This window comes from Physella acuta, unplaced genomic scaffold (assembly GCF_028476545.2).
Source record: "Physella acuta isolate Inbredline_101_S28 unplaced genomic scaffold, ASM2847654v3 ptg000688l, whole genome shotgun sequence".
NCBI classification, from domain to species: Eukaryota; Metazoa; Mollusca; class Gastropoda; family Physidae; genus Physella; species Physella acuta.
In genome coordinates this window covers 375,633-399,091 of record NW_026732207.1, presented here as the reverse complement: position 1 = coordinate 399,091, position 23,459 = coordinate 375,633, and the positions used below count along the sequence as shown (strand labels likewise).

Here is a 23,459-nt window from a genome sequence, read left to right as displayed (position 1 = left end):
CAAAAGTTGTTTTAATCCACTTACAAACTTATAGAGTTTTAAAATAAATACAAACAAAAGCTTATAAATTAGTCAACAACTTAAAAAGTTCGTGTTAAAACTACAACTATAAAAGAAAATGAAAATGTTTAGGTCAGTATTTTTACAAAGGCTTGGGTAGTGTTTTTTGTTTTATCCGACGTGTTTTTATTTAAGTTTGGTTAAAGATGTTTTTATTATGGTTACAGATATGTTTGTATTGATTAGAAATATGTTGATGTATATGTTTTCGATGTGTGTTTGTTTACTATAATTTCCTTATTTTTAATAAACCAAAAAAAGACTAAATAAAATCACACCAGAGATATTATTTTTAGATAATGTAGAAAAGCATCAAAAGTATTAATCCCAAATTATTAGTACATTAACCATGTCGACCCCCCCCCTCCCACACTTCCCAAGACTTAGTCTCATATAATAATATCCAGATCAAGTCCCTATAGTAATTGCCTCCACCCTAAACAAATATTACATAAAATTAAACTGAAATTTATTGACATAAATGAAACAATATTCAAAAAATTAAGTTCCATCTGGAACACATAGTGACAGAAACACAATGTAGTGAAAATAGAATCACTTTAAATCATTTATTTGACGAACATTGATGGTGGCACAGCGGTTCGGTCAGCATTGATAGTGATATAGGCCTATATTTCAAAAGAAAAATTGGCTAGACAACAAAAACAAGCAGCCTCACATTTAGGATGTAAAAAGTTTTACCCTTTCAACATTAAAATCAGAAATTTGATAAATTATCCAGCAAGTTAAAAAAAAAACAACACAGCATGAAAGAATTGTATTCCCATTCACCATTACTAACTCCCCTTACACCAACAACATAATAGCAACTTTATAAAAAAAAATACAAATCAGCCAGCCACAAATATAGTGTACTATTAGTGAAGCGGAAGTAATATAGTAATAAATGTGGGAGGTTGTTTTCTATGGGGGGGGGTAATATCCTACTAAAGTTCTTTGGAAAAAGAGTAATTTTCGTGTGTGTGTGTGTCGGGGGGGGGTAATGTCAGGAGTTTATTGACGGGGTAATATCTTCGTTCCACATTCAACAACAGAAAGATTGGTAAAATTTCATTTTTTAACTCGAAACAGCTTTATAACACCCAAAGAACTAGCCATTGGTCTCTCCCGAAGCCATGGTATGTTTGATCCAATATTTGTAGAAGGTCACGCGTGAGTAGAGACCAGGATAGCCTGGCGTCCCACAGACGTTGCCGGATGCCACTATCCCAACTTGGTACCAGCGTCCACTCACCTCACACATCAGTGGCCCACCTGAGTCACCCTACGGAAGGAATTACCATTTGCTTTTAAAAGATGCTTTCAGAAATTTATACTTAGCACTGCACTATTTTAAATAATAAAATTACATTCTAAATAATCTATATCTATATATAATTATCTACGTGGGGACCATGCGGGACACCTCCACGACCACCACGTAAGCGCGCCCAGCAGCCCCCTCTCTTCCTCTCTAGGCATATCGCTACCACCCCCACTTCCACCGCTAGTGACAGCTACTTTAACAAAAATTGGTTTTACCGAAAAGAAAATGAACATAGAGTGGAAGGTTTCCCTTGAACTTTCTCGTATATTATTTTTCTAAATAGAAAAGAATCGCGTAGAAAAAGAATTGTGCACCAAATGAAAGCTAAAACTGTGTGTACTTTATAAAGGAAACATTGATTATTTTAAAAAGGTTAATTAAATATCTCTCTGAGCCACACGTTTCATCACAGTGCATTGTCATCGAGTCTTGACCTACGAAAAAAGTCTTGACTTACGTAAGAATTAGTGCGGTAGAAGTGATATTTTTTTAAGAAATGGGTTAAATTACCACTTCCGGGTATCGGAGTTCACTCAAAACTTGAAGGTAATCGAAGTATAAGATCTTATACTTATATATGAAATTTCTTTAACCTTACTGAAACAGTAATCAAGCTATCGTGTTCACATACACATCGACATGGAGAAGTAAAACGCCGAGATTTGTAAAGTCTCGATTTCGATTTTTGCACGATTACAATACTTCCTCTATTATTGTGTGATTTATAATAATTAAACTTGTAGAATAGATAATGTAAATTGCAACAGACTAGGCATAATTTTTGTGTGGTCTTTTTTAAATGAAATCTCAATATTGAAATAACCTTACCCAACATACATCCTGAATAATCCCATTTCCATCTTGATCTTCTCCAATTGCGCAAACCAAGGGTGGTTGAATGGAAAAAGATGGTTCAAAGTTGGACACGGTGATGTTGCAGTTTTCTTGGGTCATAATCGTCAGAATCACTGAATGGGGAACATTGCTGCCGGGAGAGTCTTCCGCTGCAGTAGTAGGTTTGATGCAAAACTTAAACAAATGACTTGAATGTTTTATAACTATATATATTTATTGGGGTGTGAAGTGGGGAGGCTTCAATACTTTACTTAATTCATTTAGTGATTAGGGGTCATCTATAAATGATGATATTCTTTTTTTGACGATTTATACCTCACCCCCTCCCCTCCGTCACACATCGACACAAAAGGCCTGACCCCCCCCCCCCTAAAATGACGTCACACCTCAGCCTATAACCCCACTCACAATTGCAGTTGAATTTTTCTATTTTTTCTAAAATATCGATATTTTTTCAAAATCTTGTCTGAACTCTATCAACATAGAGTATTTTTAATCAATTTGTATTACAATTTATTAAAACAGTTTCTAAAACTCGAAATAACGACTAAAATACGTTTTCTAACATTGTGTTTTTTAATTGCTAAAGTGTGAAGTCACATCATCTGAATCTCCTCCCTCTCGTCACACAATGTCACAAAATTACGGGACCCCCCCCCCCCCGCCCCTCTTCGACTGTGACGTCATCTACGGACGACCCCTTATTCTACCGTATATTTTGTGTTGTCGAGGAAGGTAGCAATAAAATATAAGTTGAGTGGCTCTATTATGCGGGGTTTTTTTAAAATGTTTTTTTTATTTTGTGTGGATGTTGGATGTATATACGCGAGTGGCTTGAATATTTATTTGTTCTATTTGAGTTTTGCGATTATTTGAATACTAGGCATGCTGCCCAGCTTCGCTTAGGCTTTCGAAAACATTGAGAATTTGAATGCTTAATTAATTCGCCCGAGGGTCGGTCTACGACCTCAGGAGTTATGAAGAGGTTCCTACGTGGACATTTTTTTTCGATTTATAGCTCATATAAGGCGCCGGTCAGTCGAGGTCAGTAGACTTTTCGGCCAACCGGCCCCCTTGTTCTGTCGCCCCAAGGCAAGATCCTGCCAAATTTGAAGCACCTGCGGCGCCGGGAAGTGCCCTACCGACAACTTTGCTTTATATATTGTAGAGATTAGCAAATTGCATAGATAAACAAAGATTTCAATAACGTAATTAAGGCCTGAAATACTTTAGTATAGAAATGTATTATTTGAATATATTTTAGATCTAGGTAGGGTCTACATCTGTGTAAGTCTAGTTTTTCCGTAGATCTAGATCATCTAGATCTAGATCTAGATCTAGAATCCTAATAGAATTTTTTTTGAAAGTTTAGCCCGAGCAAAATTGTATTGTATAAATTTTATAGCGTACGTAGATCTAAATCAAATTTGAATGAAATAGTTCATTTCTTTTTATTCTAAACACGGCAGATGACGTCATTAGTTAATGTATAAACATTAGTGACGTCACTGTTTTATGCATTCTTTTTCACAAATATAAAAACTTTTCCTGTTGCATAATTAAAACAGTTTATCTACATTCGAATACGCCTTTATTTTTTATTTTTCTTCTTTAAATAAAATTGTGGTTATACATTTAAAACATTTAACATATTATTTTCAACAAAAGTCCGTATAAAGGTATCCATATATCGCTGCCGATTCTGACGTGATATCCGGCGAAAATATTTTGCGGACAGAGAGAGAGAGAGAGCAGCCGATCAAACACTATTTTCTATGAAAGACTCAATGAAATTATCAATGACAGTCAATGATAACTACCGCTCTCCTGTCTTTTTCTCTCGAGAAACTCAATGATAAAGCGTTAGTAGTTATAAAGAGAGAGAGAGTTTATCAAAACGGAAATAATTCAACTCGTTTAATTAATAAAGCGTTAAACGTAATTATTAATTCTTAATTTCTCAGCGATTGATACAATTGTTTAGGGACAGTTAAACTATTTTTTAAAAATATAGATCCTCGATCTTCATTTATAATTTATTAATAAAAATAAGATTTTTAAAAAATAATTAAAACAGGTCTTTGTACTATATTATTAAAAAAAACAACTAATGAATATAATAAATAATTTTGACTATTTCTCATTCTAAACCTATCGAATATCTTTTTTTTTTTAAAATGCAAGGTAATCTTTTATAGAACCTACATGATTAACTTTTCTTCTAATAATAAAAAAAAACTCTAAATAAAAACTATTATTCCTACAAATATTAGAGTAGTCTCCCTTGACAGTTTCTATTCGAATGTATTTTGTGTTAATTTTCGTTATGAAATACAGTTGACTTTTTAAATTAATTATATAAGAAAGCTATCTGTCTCTGTGTATATTTATTTTAAAAAATATTATTACAATAATTAGAATGGGTGTTTCTGGTTAAATAGCAATTATTCTCATTCTAAATCTTTGGCTATCGAGTTTCATGGGTTTTTAAATTTAAGATTATGAACACATTGGCTTGACGAAAATGATTATATACAGTTCAATACATACTAAAATTTACTTTTGTTAATAAACCTACACTATTTTATGCACACATACAAAAAAGAATATTTTAGCGGCAGTTACAACGTCAAAAAAAAAGGAAACTCCTTTATACTGAATAGTTCTACGTAACAACAAAAATGTAAAAATACATAGTCCTAGAGCACACTAACACATACATATATATATATATATACGAAGATATGGGTGTGTGTAAGTAGGATGTGTGGTGGGTAGACAGGCGGGGTGGAAGGAAAGCAGTTTGGCAGGAATAACGGTAGGTAGGAAAGTAGGTAGGCAGGCAGCAGCGCAGGCAGGTTAGTAGATAGGTAGGTACATAGGCAGGGAGTTAGGTATGTAGGTAGGTGGGCCTAGGTAGGAAGGCGCCTCACTCGGTATAGTGAGCGATTATAGTAGCCCATCATATTCATAGCGTTTCGCAATTATTAAAACGAACAAAGGTACCATATTACTCACGGGAAAACACGGGGAGCTAAATGGAACCCTGCCAGGGCGCCACCAAATCGATTTTTTTTTCGCAGAAACCACCACAGGGGTATTAGCATTAATTTCTCAGATTTGAATGACAAACGAATGAAATCTTTGGTAATGCTTATACAAACAAACCCACATATTCGTTTTTGGGGCGCGGGTTTGTCCACACTGCCGCCTAGACGCACCAAGGCTCATTGTATGAAAGCCTTGAGTGTACGTTAATCAACCTCTGTAATAGTGAGGTAGAACACACATTGCGACCGCCCATGTGTTAGAGACGCGTCCCTTGGCGCTCCAGGGAGCCACTGGTTATACTCCCGCAGGGGCGCCCCTAATTCGGTTTAATTATAAAATGTCGTGTGCCACCGTGTCCCTATTGTAGGGTGCTCTTTAAAGAGGCACTCTCTGTAGAGCCCGGGGCGCTTGCTGTCGCCAACTGCCAGGGCGCCGGCGGGCGCTCATTATTCTACTTAGTGAACATTTATAGTAGCCCATCTAAACCGTAGTGTCGCCCGAGGTGGGTCTTGGCCGCTCTGGGCCACTCAACCGCCAGGAAGCTGGCGGATGAACCTGGTGTAGTTTTATCACTGAATCTCAGAGGCGGAGCACCATTCCTGGCGCCTGGGGACAAATTTTCAATTTGGCGCCCTCCCCCCCCCCCTCCCGCCGGAGACAAACTTTCAATTTGGCGTCCCCCCCCCCGTATTTTTTAAATATTTATAATGCAAAACTGTAGCTAAAATGAGCTTTTAAATTTTTCCCACCCATTTTGGCGCCCCTAGGGTTGGCGCCCGGGGACATATGTACCCCCCGCCCCCCTCGCTACGCCTCTGCTGAATCTAGTATTACCTATGACCGCAATTGATGAGATAGCCCCTCTGGATTCCTCTCTGGATTCTGAGCTCATAATCGTATAATGAGAAAAATCGAATCCTCCCAGGGTGCCACACTTAAGAATTTTTTTCTTTCTCGAAACCCTTTTCACTAACTCCCCAAAATTTTATGACTCTCGTACGAACAGTGTCAAATTGCATCTGGCTTTTATTTTTATGGAGAAAAATTGCATTGCTTCCTGTCAGAGACCCCAGATCGAATGGGGCGCCAAAAGGGGTAGACATTTTTTTTTTTAAAATCCTCATTCTTCAGTAAAATTTAAGAAAACAGATTTATCCATGACTGATATCCTCAATTATTTTATATAGGGGAGTGTATGTAGGGATGGGCGCCTTTTTGCCAGCGTTTGAATAGGGTTGGCACAACAGTGATAGTTCGCCCCGGGCGCCGGAATAGGTTGCTACACCTCTTCTTCCTGCTAGGGCGCCGCCCTGGCGAAATCTTTCCGGCGGGGTGGGCATGCGGACACTGTTAAAAGTATATTTTTTTTCTATATAAATTCCGTTTCGTTCGGGGGTGGGGGGGGGGGTCGATAGACTTTCTTCGGGGGGTGGGGGGGGGGGGATCTACATGGACTACCTACAGGTCCCAACTCGCGACGAGGTACACATTTGTATTAAAACACACATCTAAGACTCAGTGTTTCTTCCAGACTTTTTTCTCCGGGGGGCGGTAGACTTTCTTCGGGGGGGAGGGCGGTAGACTTTCTTCGGGGGGGGGGGGGGCGGACACTTTTAAAAGTATATATTTTCTATATAAATTATATAAATTTCATTTCGTTCGGGGGGGGGGGCGGTAAAAAATTTTCGGGGGAGCTAAAGCCCCCCCCCCCCCCCCCCCGAAGAGATGCCTGGAAGAAACTCTGTCTAAGACATTTTCCATTTAGGTGGGTTTTGCAGTACAGTGGTTTCTTAAGTCGTGGACAAATGATTGCGCTTATCTCTATTGAGTAGCTATGTATTCTGTCCTATATTAGACACATTTGTAAATATCTGTCACAATATGGGCATAGAGATGATATAACGATAGCTTATCTTTGCGGACGACGCTAAACTTTGGCATCGACACCACCGCTTACAAGTTCAAATTCGGTCCTTCAGAAATGTTTGAAGTCTCTAGATTAAAACTACTTTTCTCTTTTATGTGCCTACTGACCACATCACAGTCATGCATTTGTTCTGAAAGTCTAAAAACAGAGGCACAAATATATCGTCTAGACTTGTGAGGTCTACAGATTAGGTATTTTGGCAGTTATCTAAGCCTTTGCCTGTTCTGACTCAAAGCCTTATTCTTTCTCTATCGACGCCTTGCGTAACATGGGATTGGGTTTTTAAGGCGGCATAAAGCTTTATGTTCTTCCTTTTTGAGTACACTAGATTAAAAACTAACGTTTTCAGATGCCTAAAGATGTTTAACCACTCATTAATCAGAATAATGGGTCAAGATTTCAATTCTTGGTTTTGGGACACGTTAGTTGCCGGGGTTGAGCTAATGTCGATAGCATAAGGACTGTACCTTGATGCGGGCGTTTTATTTGTTGCCCATCGTAATAATTGAATGGTTGATGGGGCTTCTTCAAGGGTTTGATTTGCCGTAATGTTAATGATATCATGCATGTGAGGCTTTTCTAAGAAGAAAATGCGTTAAAACACTTTTTAGTTATGCTTTTTTAAAAATAGGCCTATATTTTACGACAACATAATCGTAATGAACAATAAAATGAATTTAAACAACTTTAGAATACACCTGTTTCGGCTAACATGAATGTTATTCTTCAAACTAGTAATGTTAAACGTGTCTTTTTCGCATTTTCGACTTATAAGCAATACAGTAAATTCCGATAACTTCCATATGCGTACAAGCAATGGCGTAGGCGAGGAGGGGTTTAATAGTGATTTAATAATGATACTTTCTTAACCCTCTACTGGACATCATGTTTGGTACCTTGCCCCCGGCAACTGGGTGGATTTGGATTACACCCAAGTTTTACTTCATAGTAAATGACTTCAGTTTTAATTATTGGAGTTGGTAGCAACATTGACACAGTTGAAGGTATTCAGAACAAGGTGGCCAGGAGAAATCACATTAATTAGTATAAAATTTACCATTACTAACAATAGGCCTTACTTAATTGTTTAATGTTGCTGGATATTAAGCCTGGTAGGTATTTATGTTTATTAATTTGTACAGAAACAAAAAAAGGATTCCCAAACAAAGTTTTATTTTTCAGAAATAAAGAAAATGATACAAATCAATAAAGAACAGTTTTCAAAAGAATTTGTATAAAAGTAATTATTATAAAATAGGAATATAGCATTGCATAGATAAAAATAAAATACTTGACACAAACAATATGAGGAATATTTTTTATCAGAGAGGAGAAAAATATATGATGTAGTTTGAAAATAATAATGTACAGAATGTAGCTTTTGCAGATTAAAATGAAAATTCTCATGCCTATATAATTTATTGAGTAAATGAAGCAAGGCCCAAAACACTAGGCTAAATACTATGCATGGGACAGGCATTGAAAACTACAAATTGCATAAAGTGAAGGTTACCCTATTTATTGGCTATATCCACAGTAAAGATTTATGGCTTTATTACCTGCTTGTAAAATTGTTAAGGAAAAAGTGAAGTATTGTTAACGGCACATGTTGTCATTTTTTGTGTTCTCGACACATGTTGCCATTTTGTGTGTTCTGGGAACATGTTGCCATTTTGTGTGTTCTGGGCACATAATGACATTTTGTGTGTTCTGGGAACATGTTGCCATTTTGTGAGTTCATGGAACATGTTGACATTGTTTGGCTGTGTTCTGGGAACATGTTGCCATTATTTGGCTGTGTTCTGGGAACATGTTGCCATTTTGTGAGTTCATGGAACATGTTGACATTTTGTGTGTTCTGGGAACATGTTGAAATTATGTGGCTGTGTTCTGGGAACATGTTTGTTTCATTTTTAAATATTATAATAAAACATTTTTAGAAATTCTATATTAGGAATTGTGTATATATATAAATTTATATATTTAATAAGACAATTGGATGAATTATAATAAACAGCAAAAATGATTCAAATAAGTTTAGAAGTATTTGGCTTGATGTCCCAACAGTTAACTGTATTCCGAGCTTGTTTCCCTAGTGATAACCCATCTTTTTTGTGCCACCCTTCCAATCAAATATCCAGCTTTTTCTTGGCCTGTATCATATTGCTGGTTATAGACTTGCTTGATTTGTGTATCACAATATGATTTTGAATGTTCTTCTGTAAATGAAATAAAGACAAAATATTTTGAAATATTCTTTTGTGGAACTAGCAAGAGAAATACATTACAAATTTATATTACTATCTCTACTATTTCTTTACTATAACTAATTACTTTGAAAAGATAAAGCACTGAACATGATGAATAACAAGAAACAAACATTATCAGCAAATATTATAGATTTAAAATTGTGTTAATTCATATTGAAGATTAATGAAGTAGACTATCAATATTTACCCTCTTGATAGCTGATACTTTGATTTGATGTCTTTACTTTAAGCTTACACATCAGTCTCTGTGTGGTAAAATATGAAATAATATGCTTCAATAAAACTGTTTCAGTATATTAATTATATTAGATAAGTACATAGTTTTGAGCTCTATAACAATATGTGTTTCAATTATCATTCAAATATAATACCCTCTATGTTGTACAACTCACTGATTTATTAGAATTTAAGAAAAGACAATAATTAATAAAATATTTTGGATTAAAATCCATTATATTTATTTTAACATATAATGCTATCTCTTGCTATAATAATTACTTTAAAAAATGAGTTATGCCTATAGTACAGTTACCTGAGGATGAAACTAGGCACAGTGTATAGTCCACGGAGACTGATTAATATCCCTTGTAATTGAACATCAGTTGTAGTTATGAAATCTTGATGACCAAACACACACTCATAGTCCTGAAAAGCAATTTACACATAGATTAGCAAGAATATCTCACAAATTATTAAATTAAAGCTAACCCCTATTTAGTGCAATCCATCAAAGTAGTAGCATTTTTGTTAAGTTGTAGACAAAATACAAAGTAATGTTTGTTCTGTGATTTACATACTTTTATAAAATAGCAATATATATATATATATATATATATATATATATATATATATATATATATATATATATATATATATATATATATATATATATATATATATATATATATTCATTGTAAATTTTAGTTATGTCTTGCTATTAAATTTATTTACTCGACTGATCTAAACTCACTTTATTTAAACATAATATAGTGGATAAGTATAGTGATTTTATTATTCAGCAATAAATAGCAGGCCTAAAAAAATTAAAATAGTAACGTTTGCGAATAAACACATTAAATTCTATGTATTTCCATTTCTATGTCTTTCCCAACTTGATGCATATTACTAACCAAGCATTAAACTATAGTCCTAAACCTGACTCTAATTATCATTTATCGGACAACCTGAACCTTTGCGATACCATGTTATAATATATTATTTTAAAAAAGAGCTTACCACTTCTTTCTTCTTCTTCTTCGTTCTTAATTATTAGTGTTGAAGGGGATCGAGATTTATTTGTTCCAATTTATTAACCATGAACTTTTTGCCGACTCGACCACGCCTCCAACAGAATTAAGCGTTACGTGTCAACTGGTTATGCGCCATTGAGGCCATTGACTCCGATTTCAGCCTGCTTTTCTTTTTGGATTTGCTTCCATAGCCTTTGTCCAACCAAGAACAAACTACAAGGCAGCAGTTGTTTAATTTTGGAGTTGTCTCTCCTAGAAGAGTGGCTGTCCCCAGCTAACGAGCCTCATCTGCCCGAGGGTTCGAACTCGAGACTTTTCGGTTTAGCAACCATGAGCTTTACCGACTCAACCATGCCGACCCCCAGCTTACCACTAATTACTAAAATCAATTGTTTTTAGTATTAACTGAGCCGCATACTATTTTCTCCTATTGTCATCACCAGAAATCCAGTATGTTGGCAAAGATTAGTCTCTAAGTTCCCTGCAACCTCCTTCCTCTTGAGTGCGGAAAACACTGAAATTATTAATCATTATTTCATTATGCCTAATAGTTTAAAGGTAGTATTAAAGTAGTACTAAATAGTATGAGTCTTAGTTACTATAGGTCTAATGATAATTATTATTGTGTATGCTTACATGCTTTAAGTTTTATGCACAATATTGGTATATAATGATATAGTCTATAGTATATAGCCTAAGCTATAGAGTATATAGGCCTATAAGCCTAAATATAACAGCAGCTTGAATAATGCTCATTAGCATGCATTCACTATAAACTATAAAGATAAACAAATATTTCAATTTAATTTAATTATAACTAATAATAGTAAATAGGCTTTTTTCTTGTGGTAACAAATTTAAAGTATAGGGCAGTACAGTTATAGTATAGGCCTACTAGATTCTATATTTAAGTATGTGGGCTTTTCATTCCAATGCACCACAATAGATACCACACATGATCAAGCTTGACCTCTGATCTAAAGATTTAATAATTGGGCCTAACAAACAGTGAAACTACAATAAAAATCATGTAAATTACTAATTTAACCTTCTTACCTCCGCTTCTCTAGATCTAGATGGCAGATGGGTTTTCTTTTTATGCAGCCGTATGATTAGATTCTAGAATCTAGACTATATTCTAATAAACATCAAATAACTACTAACCAGAACACTAGATCTAAATTTCTATATTCTAAGAAATATGTATTAAACCTATAGGCCTAATATTTATTTTAAATTCCTATGCGATGTGTCGTGAACTGTAGGTTTCATGTTATTTTTGTAATGGCGGAAATCAGTTTAAAATTTCGTTTCCTTCCTTTTGTTATTCTATTTATAGATTCAAAAGCCGGAGCAATTATCATTGAGTTTGTCGGCTGATCCACACAGGAAGTGACCGTATATCTATTAGTTACTCAGTGATCCGATCATTGACAGATACAGAGATAGCCATTCGCATGGGGTGGAGAGAGAGAGAGAGAGAGAGAGAGAGAGAGAGAGAGAGAGAAGTGCGCACATGGGCTATTACATATTAGGATGGCAGTAGTAGTCTGCACTGAAAGTATAGTTCTCTTTGTGTGGAATTTATATAAAGTTCCGGTCGTGATGTGTATTTAGGTCATACGACCACGAGAATCAATCTTTCAATTGTGTGAGACCCAGTGGGCCCCTTCTTCAGCCGTTAGGCTACAATGGAGTTAAACGAAGGAATCAAATGTTAATTAAGATGGAGGGTTTTCAAAGATTTAATATTCTATACAGTTTATATTTTATACGTCCGGATTGTGTATTTATACTATATTATTATGGAGGCATACAACCACTTAGTTTCGTAAAATGTTACAGGCTTACAGTTAATTTTTTTTTGGCAGGGCAGAGGTGCGGTCCAAATCAGATGACACCATGACAAAAGATTGTAAAATTTACTTTCAAATCTAAGTTATATCCATCTAAAATATAAAGATAAGTGAGAGAGGGCTAACACCCCACCTAAATCGCACAGTTGTTGGGGGCGATGGGGTGACACATTTATTGTAGTGTTCATGGGGGAGCCTGGGGCACACCGGGTTACACTACCCCGGGGCGCTGGTTGTGCAATTTCCCCGCAAATTAAATAGTAACGCTGACTCTCTGCGCCGGACACCCAATCAACGGACCCCAGATGTTAAGAAAGCCGCTGGGAAACTCTGGGTGGCAAATAGCACCGTCATACTGATGGAGCCCCGTCATCTATATATAATTCTCTTCATGGGGACCATAGAAGACACCACGCAGCTTAGCTACCACCCTCACCCCCACCTGTCAGGTGAGCTGTGGTTCACCCCGAATGTTTACATTATAAGTGACGGCTATTAGGAGCAGATAAATCAATTTTTAAACGATGTGAAACTAAGGGGATATAATAACATGTTCTTCTTGCTCTTTTCGTTGTCGCCTGTAAACTGTCTTCACAGACGACGGAGGCGGAGTGGGGGGGGGGGGGGGGGGGGAAGAGGAGTGGAGTGGAAAGTGAGGGCGAGGATAATCGTCCTTCCTTAGCTACTGATAGTATTTGAAAGCAAAATATTTTCAGCCGCAGCATTAGTAGTGTTGAATTCACTAACTATGAATTACTGAAAAATAGGAGTTAAACTAAATAGAGGCGTATGCTACGTCGCGGGTCAGCTCGTACGAAATAAAGTAAGAAAAAGAATTCCGCCAGAAACCTTCCTAAATGTCAGAGTTTTTTAGAAAATTGTCTAGGAAAAAACACTGCCATGCAGTATTCATAACAACTTTCCAAAGTTTCTTTGCGATTGGTTGAAAACCCAAAACTTATAGTTTTAGTCGCGCCATATTAAAAAACGAGAAAACTGGCCCGTTGAGGAAGGATACAACGGTCGCTAGGTTGATAGTGCTGTCTATTTTCTCTAAACTAAAACCAAAATCATAATCACCACCTTAATTCAATTTAACCCGAAACGAAAAAGGACATTGAAAACGGATTTTTATCCTGAATCGGTACTTTAATTTATACAAAATATAGTCATAGGCATATCCCTAAACCATGCACCTAATCTCATTCATGACAAAAGTCGCATTTAGAGTTTCTTTCTGACAACTCTACTTGGGAGGAGGGGGCTCTCCCCCCCCCCCCCACACACACACCCAAAAATATGTCTAGCGTCCCATTCAACGAAATATAATTATATACTTTTTCCAGTGTCCGCCCCCTCCCAGAAAATTCTACCCACGCCCCCGGGGAGGAAAAAGTCTGAAAGAAACACTGGTTGCATTTGTAGATCATACAAACTAAAGGGAGAACCTGGGCGGGGCTTTGCCCCTACCGGAAAAGATACATTAAAAAACTGTACACGCTAAACACTTTTTAGATTAGAAAAAGTTCCTCCCTCCTGGGAGGAAAAAGTCTAAAAGAAACACCGGTGTTGTGCTTAGCCACTACCCGAAGAATTGCATGAAAGAAACTGCACGCAAACCACTTTTTAGATTAGACACATGAATTAGGCTGTAATTGTATTATAGAGTATCGATGACGACATTTCTTTTGAGTGAGGGAGGGGGGGGGGTCGGCTTAGACGTCCTTACGCGGGGGATGGGCTTCGCCACTACCCGAATAATTGTATGAAAGAAACTCTTCACGCAAACCACTTTTAAGATTAGACAAAATTGGCTTTTTTAAATTCAATGTTTACTCGAGAATCAATGACGTCATATTACTGTGTGCACTCTCCGGCTTGATACTATTGTCTTGTCAGACAGATAGATATACAGACAGATAGATACATACACAGACAGCGAAACTATTATTATAGATTAATACATAGATAGATAGATAGACAGACAGCGAAACTATTAGTATTGATAATACGGGGGGTGGCAACTCGGGATATAGACAATATTTTAATCCATTTTCTATTGCTTAAAGTTTTTATAATAGAATAAAATCTCGTAGAAAAAAGAATTGCACACCAAGTGAACGCCGAATAAAATGTGCATAAAAGTGCGGGATATTATTAGTACTTTATAAATTCACATGCTTTTTTTTTGAGAGATCGGAAATAGCGTAACTTACGACTTCTGGTCAACGGAAATTACTCAAAATTTGATAGAAGGCAGAGAATTATATGTTTTACTTACTTTTGAAATTTCATTTATCTATCTGAAATAGTACTCAAGTTATAGGCTTTTAAAAAATTCAAAGTAAAAAAAGTTCCACTTCCGTTTATCGGAAATCGCTCAAAAGTCGATACGGATCTAAGATTTTGATATAATACTTACATATGAAATTTCATCAACCTAGCAGTAACGGTACTCAAGTTATCGTGTTTACACACATACAGACACACACAAAAATGTTTAACAATGTATAGAATTTAGTGCATGAGAAAAATGTAACCAACAATTTTAATGGAAAGGAATAGATAAACTACATTTACAAAATAAAACTCAACTAAACAAAACAGAACAGAACTTAACAGAACAAAACACGACTAAACAAAACACCCAATTTCGGACTAAAGTCCAGGCTTAAAAGAAATAGTTTTACGGAGTTTGACGATTTGATGGTGCTGCTCTGACTCTTGATGTTCCGGACGGTCCAGGCTCTGCACGAACAAGAGCCCACCTTCACGCGCACAATATCCAAAAGTATTTAGCCACCCCTGCCGGAAACTGACTTACACACACCTCGCACACTTCACGTAAACAAATAGTCCCTAATTCACAGATAAAAAAACAACACGCCACGAAACATACGACAGAATTATACAAAAAGAAACTTAATACAAACATTTACAACAATATAAGCAAAATATACACAAACTAGCCGTAAACAGGGACATAAACATCAACTTCTTAATGAAATCGACGCCACATACGACTAAAAACATTTGCTTTAAAACCAGATCAACAACTGACTCCCGTGTTAACGGCCAAGCAGCCGTAACCAACAATTCACCGTTGTCAGTTAGTTGATCGAGCGAATCTCAAGAACTTAATCCTGTTATCCACCCTTTTATTGTTGAATTTAGCAATCCTTAAATTAAATGAGTTTAGAATGGATATTCTTGCATTGTTATCTGAGAAAATGTATCTGGAAAGTTGGAACGAAATCGCTGCATTAAAAGTGGGTTTCATTTAAGTTACAAGATTTGCCTTAAATAAAAAAAAAACAAGCAAATAAACGGACATTATAAACTAAATAAACGCTAATAAAAGTTTTTCCACCTTGCTCTAATGATCCCCATCCTGAAGCAGTGCATCGGCTTTCTTTAAAAAACAAGTCAGTTTCATCGATGCAAATTGGTGAGGTGTACATGGTGTACTTGACTGGTTTATTGAGGTGGATAAGGGCAACGTCCCAGAGATCAGAATCTGAAGTGTCTGTCGTAAACAAGTTATGTTAAAACTGTAGGTCAACAAGTTACTAACTCTTTTAAGTTGTAGTTAATGAAGTCATGTAATACATGTACTAATGAGCACCAATGTAATATATCAACTTTTATGACTAACTTACTGTAACTTGTGTGACATCAATATTTTGCCCAAATATATAAGATTTCTATACTATGTTTACTTATGAATGACAGCTATAATTTGTGGAATTATAAATAGTAGCTATATTTTGTTAACAAATGACAGCTATACCTTGTTGACTTATAAATGACAGCTATAATTTGTGTACTTACAAATGTAAACTATTCTTTACTGACTCACAATGAGAGCTGTACTTTTCTGACTTACAGTTGTACAGTGGGTAGATGTACAATTTCTTGATGAACCTCATTTGGACGCTTTCGTTCTGGGTATCATCGACGTCATGTAGGCCGAGGTAAACTCTCCAGTTGCTGATGTTGGACTGTCCTATATGCACATCATCGCTGAAATGGAAAGTCTACATGTTTTATTTGAAATCATCTTTTTATTCAGTTTATGTTACCTGTCTGAGTCAAGTAAGTAAATTATTTCTTTCAAAACCTGCTGGTCCATTTAACGCTGTAGCCTACAAGTTGCGTTATTTTTATTTGAAACTAGCGTACCCGTCCCCGCACCACACTTCGGTGACCGCCCACGTGTCAGGGGCGTAGAGGGGCGCTCTCAGGAGACTTCCCCCCTCCCGATTACACTACCGCATAGGCGCGGCGTATGACCCCTGGCTCCCTAAAACCAACAAGCGCCATCGTGCCAAATAACATCCTGTTAACGATGAGGCAGATTGCGTCATGGGATAAAGTGACACAAATGAACGGGATTTTTCTTTAACACGTAAAAAAATTACTTGACGTGTTTTAAACATCAGTGTGACTGATGCAATATGTTAGCGTTATTAATAGTCTATTATTAGATGATCGATCTCAATTTTGGATTGGATTGTCTAAAAATAGATGCTAATTGCATCAAAGTGACGAAACTGTTTGAATTTGTTTACGGACAAAAAGAAACAACACAGTTAATCTAACCATGGTCAATTTTTCTGATTATTAAATAAAACGTATTACATGGTCTCATTTTTGTTTTCAGCCAAATCCCACCATACTAGGGCGCCAGCAAATACGCCTGATTCAATTTAGTGAGCGTTTGTAACGACCCATTCTATCCATTGGCTATCACACTGTTTAGACCGAACGTAGTCGCCATAGCGCTCACGGGAATGACCAGGGCTCCAAATCGCATCCTGCCGGGGGGGGGGGGGGGGGGTGGGGCTGCAAAATTAAATCGCCCTCCCACCACCACCCACCCACCTCACCCCCTCTCCCACCCCAGAAACCTTCTCGGGAGTATTCATCAACTCCCTAAAGTTTTATGGCAACCGGATAAACTTTGTCGAACCGCTTAAGAATTGGACTAAGTGCTTAATCTTCTTCTTCGTCTTTTATTTTTATAAACCGAACATAGAGAAAATCGCAAACTCCCGTGGCACCGCCCTTGCGAAATTAATTTTTTTTGCATAACTCTTCCAGGTAGTGTTCTAATCAACTCATCAAAGCCTTATGCTTATCGGATGAACGGTGTCAAACCAAAATAGACTTTTATTTTTATATACCGCATATAGAGAAAAAAAAATTGCGCCATGTCGGGGCGCCACCCCTGCGAATTTGATTATTATTTTTTTCAGAAACCTCCCCAGAAATATTCTCAACAATTTTCCAAAATTTCATGGCGATGTGATGAGAGGTAGTAATAATGAAAGACAAACAAACAGACACACACACATACACATACATTGCTTTATATATATATCTATATCTATATATATCTATATATATCTATATATATCTATATATATCTATATATATATATATATATATATATATATATATATATATATATATATATAAAAATTCGTGATATAGGCGGTGCCACATTATTAACTGGTCAAAAAATGAGACCCGCAAGTCCGCATAGTCTTTTGGAGGACTCTTAGAACTTAACAAAAAAAATTAATTGAAACTGTATTTAATTTAAATACGTGATAGTAGTTAATTGTGACAAAAAAAAAGGGTTGAAATGACATTTTAAAAAATTCCATTTTATTATTATGATGCTTCCTTTAATTTTTTTTATAATAGTGGATTATTTCCCTTGTGTTTTCATTTTATATTAAGACAAAATTTATAAGCTGATACTCACAAGAAGCAGTGGGCAGCAGTCAAGAACCAGCTGGGTGAGATTAGAGATCCGGCGCAGATACTTTTGAAGCCTGCATCTGCAGAAAATCTATTTTCTCGTTCGAGAAATTTATATATAATTATCTCATAGATTGATTACGATTAAACGACACAGAAATAAATTTGCATAAAATTATAATTTCATCGTGGTTTCTTATTATCTGTCTCATAGAAACCATTTATTTGGTTATGTCATAGCGTAGATAGATAGAAATAAGACTAGACTGGTAGAGATGAATAAGCACGGCGTAAACTTGAGTTGGTATTAACGGTAGACGATTTGGTTCGAGAGTATGTGTACGTGTTTAATAAAATATTTGTAGTGTAAGTGTGACGCGACAGTGTTAGTGATGACGTAGGACGCAGGAGTGAGGACAGTTGGGGGCTTAGCCTTTGCAGAGAAAGGACGTGTTTTATATTTAATAGCGTAGGCCTAGTATTGGTGATTGATAATTAAATATCAAGTTATATTTCAAGATTGGACTTGTTGGTATTATCAGTGTCGTCGGAAATAAGAATGTTCCCGTCCTCATCACATGTCTATAGAGTGATAGTAATAGAAGTAGTTCATCATACATAACGTAATACATTTCCCCTACCACATGTTTCATCAAACAAAGATATTGATCAAAGATATGTATTTTTATTGGTCAAGGGAGGGAAGGGGGGGGGGGGGGTCTTCTACCTAAACCTTTAAAGTATTGAAATGTTGAATTGCTAAGCATTATAGTTGATAGACTGTAGCATTTAATAGACTATTTTATATCTACGTTAGTAATATATATGTGTTTACATATTTATACACTTTAAACATTGAGCTGAAAATATTTTACAGTTTGACAAAGATTGTATTAAAAATGTCACCATTCCAATAATAAAAAGATATTACTATAATGATTAGCTATTCATCATTTCAATACTTTAAAGGTTAAGGTAGAAGACCCCCCCCCCCCCCATCTCCCCTCACCTTTATTTTCCATTTTCCTACATGTATATAACAGGTAGCCACATGTTGTGAACAATAATCTTTGAATCCAATGAAATGGGGATTTCTTGTAAGTATTTAAAAAAAAAATATTTGAAAAGGCAAACAAGAATTCTTAAATGAAGCAAGCGACAGCCTAGTTAGTTACTTGAAAGAAAGAAAAGCAATGCTACATTTAAGGATTCTCATCCCAATGAGAATCTATCATCAAGGCATAAAGTGCTAGCAGAAACTGTAGCACTATAAAACTAGCAGCTACATTCAAGACCATTATCAGAAAAATAGGAATAGTAGGTTACCAAATATAGAGAGATTTAGACAAGCGAAATCCATAACGTGCTATCAATGCGGTAAGACAGGCCATGTCAAAGCTGAATGTTGGAAGTTGAAGAATGAAAAATATAGATCTCAAAGTAGTTAAATTAACAAGTGTAATTGCCATAATTACAGATTCTCTTCACCTCCTAGTCCGAGAAAGTACTACAACAGTGACAAAAATAGGTAATTTCGAGATAAAAGATATAACCAATCAGACAGGCATCATAATAACAATGATAGTCAGCAGATTAAGGATCAAGAAACCGAAAGGAAACAAATAGTAGCCGCTGCCAGAGAGGCCACTGGAGGCAGATTTATTTTCCAGCACTGCTGAATGGACAAGAAACATTGTGTTCAATGGATACAGGCTGAACAGCGATTATTGTTGATAAAAAGTGGGTAAAGGAAACTTATACCGGGGAAACGCAAGAAGTTAGATTGGCAAACCAGATGCCCATTCAATGTACCAAAGCAAGTGTAGAAATTGACTGTCCATGTGTGACATGTGTGACAGGCACCTTCTTAGGAGTGGTGATAGAAACACCATCTGTCTATTGATCATAGGCAACACCCCGGGCATCACGAATTACTCACAGAACATTGAAGGAATGGGCGTCAGAAAAAGGACACATTAATGAATACTATTGTAGAAAAAGAAAACTCTGAACCTCTACAGTCAGTAGTGCAATTCCAGATCACAGCGCCTTAGACGGTAAGACTTCAAGGAGAGGATGTAATGGCACAAAAGCTGGAAGATAGCAGTTAACAACAGAAAGGGAAGTATATATATATATATATATATATATATATATATATATATATATATATATATATATATATATATATATTGATGCTATTATTTATTCAAACTTTGTTTAAGGAGTGTGGCTCCACTTTGCTTTAAGTCCTGAATGTTACTTATTATTGTATTAGGGACTATTTTCTTGTGCGTAGTATTGGTTTTTATGTTCGTGAATGTGGTGTGTGGAAAGGGAGGGACATTCTGCTGGAATGTAGAGGCCTGTGTGTTGAAAAGTTTCTGTGTCACATTTATGTGGTGTATGGTAACGTAGGATTATTTTTATAGTGTTTTATTATGTTTTCCTTTTAATAGTTTGGTTATTTTGTATACAAAGTGACTACGTACTAGATCTATTTAGTCACTTCGACTTTGAGAAGTCTCAATGTTTGTTGTATCCAGACCACGTGGTAGTATGATGGCCTGGGTTTAGTCATGAATTATTGTAGATTTTACTTTCATTTATAAGAGCCTCTTGTTTAGGCTGACAATTGTGTCAACTTAGTGCCTTGTGTATAACTTTTTTTACATTTTGAATTGATTTGTCTATTTTTCTTCTTTCTAGGACGGTGGTCCGAAATTGTGTGTTTTGTTTCGTTGAGTTCTGTTTCTGTTTTGTATGTATTGAGTGTTTTGTTTTGTCTAGATCTAGATTCTAGTTTTTTTATGTAAGTTTTGGTTCCATATTTTTGTTAAATAAATTTTATTATATTGTTAAAGTTTTTGTTTTATTTTAGTAGTTTTTTATTTAGACCAAGGATAAGATTTAACCACCGTGGGTTTCACCACGGTTGCACTGACCCGGACAGTTAGATAGATTTTAGGTATCCCCCCCACCCCCCCTAGCAGGGCTTACATATAAAGATATAATGATGGAAAAAATTGAACCCTCCCCCTTCCCCCATGAGACGATCCTAGCTACGCCACTGTATATTGCCCATAATAATATTTTGTGAGTAGTTTGTTTCATAACGCAACAATAGATGAAGTTACATCATAAGAATAATATTCAGCTCTTTAAAGAAACCTTCAACAGAGTGAGGTTTTAAATTCCTGGAAACTTTTACAATTTACTCGAACTAATCTAACGTCATAGGCAAATTCATTCCGCAAATTTGTGTTGACCTCCAAGAACACACTTAATTGACAACTATTTTTCAATGATCACATCTCAATAAAATTTACTTATTTTAAAATTAATTAAAGATAATAATTATCATAGTAATTGCCAATTTGTTGTAAAATATTCGACTGCTGCTGTTTTTGTTACTGCAATAGGTGAACACAAATGTAATTTAAACAATGAGTTCATATTATAGCTCGCTAACAAGTGGAAATAATGGGCAAATTTATGTAGGCCTATATCTTAATTATGAAACTGAAGTAATATTTCTCACTTTCAGTTACTCTGGAAGATCTTCTAACGCAAGCAATCCTGACACTTGCTTATTTTGACTAAAAGGCTCAAACATTACGACTTAAACGCTTACATTCTATACCTGGAAGCTTAAGAGTTGGACTAGGGGCCAAATCTTCTTCATCTTCGTTCTTAAATTTAGTTTTGGAAGTGATGCCTTCCAGTACAATTAAGTACAGAGTTTCTTCCAAGCATCTCCTAGAACGGGGGGAGGGGGAAGTCTGGAAGAAACACTTATTAAGTTTACGTGTCAACTGGTTTTGCGCCAAAAGGAAGCAGTTGTTTGATTTTGGATTTGTCTCTCCTAGAAAGTGGCTGTCCCCAGATAACTAGCCTCATCTACCAGAGGATTCGAACTCGAGACTTTTCGGTTTAGCAACCATGAGCTTTACCGACTCGACCACGCCGTAATGGCTAATAATCTTATCTTAAATATTATTGACTTACGGAATGTAGCTAAGAGAGACAAGCCAGGGCCATTGCCCAAATGTGTTGGGCTGTCCCTCGATAACACGTTTGCTTCTTCCATGGACAGCGGAATATTTTATGCCACACCCAGACGAGTCTGAAAGTCAGATTTTTTAAAACTATTTAAACACTTTGTTACATTTATCTAAGCAATACCAATTATGATTTCGAACTTACTTTTATCAAAAGTTAAAGTGCACTTTAAGGCCTGACAAATTTATGGCAGATAATGATTGGTACTTTTGTTATCTGATGTTTTTCCTTTCCTTTATTCAAGGCTAATATCCACCAGAACTGCACTATGTGCTATTAATTCTAACGCTAAAGACTTTATAATAGAGTCCAAAATAAGGATCCAAACGGAAATCTGTCAAAATCTCTTTTTCTGGATTTTGTGTTTTAACTACCATCTTTGATTGATTGAAAATTAATATTAACTATCTCCCACATTTTTACAACTTTACCACTTTTCAAAAATCAGCTAAATTTCATATAATTATTTTGTATTTTCATTTAATTTTCCCTAAAATATTTTTTAAATAACACATGCTCTAATTTATTTTTCATGTCATAGAGATATCCCTGGGCTCTTGCTTAGTTATATTTTATTACTGAAATAAATCAACTGCGGTCCGTATTTAATCAGGTAAATGTGTACAATTTTTTATGGGGGAGGGGGGGGGGGGAGGAGGAGGCTCCGGTAAAAAAAAATTGTTTTAATACTCGTTAGAAAACAGTTTTTTCTTTACAGCTTTATTAAGATACATCCGCATATGCATTTTCACTAAAAAAAATTCCTGGAAAAATCTTGGTAACTATGACAACGGCGGCCATCTTGAGAAATTCATAATACATTATTTTGAAGGTATGCACTTAAATTTTTTAGCTGAGTGCCCCAAAATATGGAACACAATTATGAATTCATTATTTATTGGGCTTAAAATATAATATTTTATGGATGGTGGAAATCCTACGAGGGGGTAATTTTTGAAGATGGCTGCCGTTGACATAGTTACCAAGATTTTTTCTCGATTTTTTTAGTGGAAATGCATATGTGGATGTATC

The 23,459-nt window shown here is 35.9% G+C and overlaps 1 protein-coding gene and 1 long non-coding RNA gene across 2 annotated transcripts; both read right to left on the bottom strand.

Annotated features, from left to right (window-relative positions):
* Positions 1-1,071: 1,071 nt before the first annotated feature.
* Positions 1,072-22,485, bottom strand: LOC131949301 (testisin-like). Its single transcript, XM_059311121.1, has 6 exons — positions 22,374-22,485; positions 18,370-18,456; positions 16,483-16,619; positions 15,967-16,122; positions 2,216-2,391; positions 1,072-1,345 (listed from the first exon to the last, which is right to left on the bottom strand). Exons 3-6 carry the CDS (start codon positions 16,523-16,525, stop codon positions 1,172-1,174), a joined length of 549 nt encoding a protein of 182 aa, XP_059167104.1. The 5' UTR covers positions 16,526-16,619; positions 18,370-18,456; positions 22,374-22,485; the 3' UTR covers positions 1,072-1,171.
* LOC131949302 (uncharacterized) lies at positions 8,374-10,119 on the bottom strand. The gene is made up of 3 exons (XR_009388151.1): positions 10,023-10,119; positions 9,678-9,735; positions 8,374-9,439 (listed from the first exon to the last, which is right to left on the bottom strand). It is a non-coding gene; the product is annotated as an uncharacterized LOC131949302 (long non-coding RNA).
* Positions 22,486-23,459: the final 974 nt, after the last annotated feature.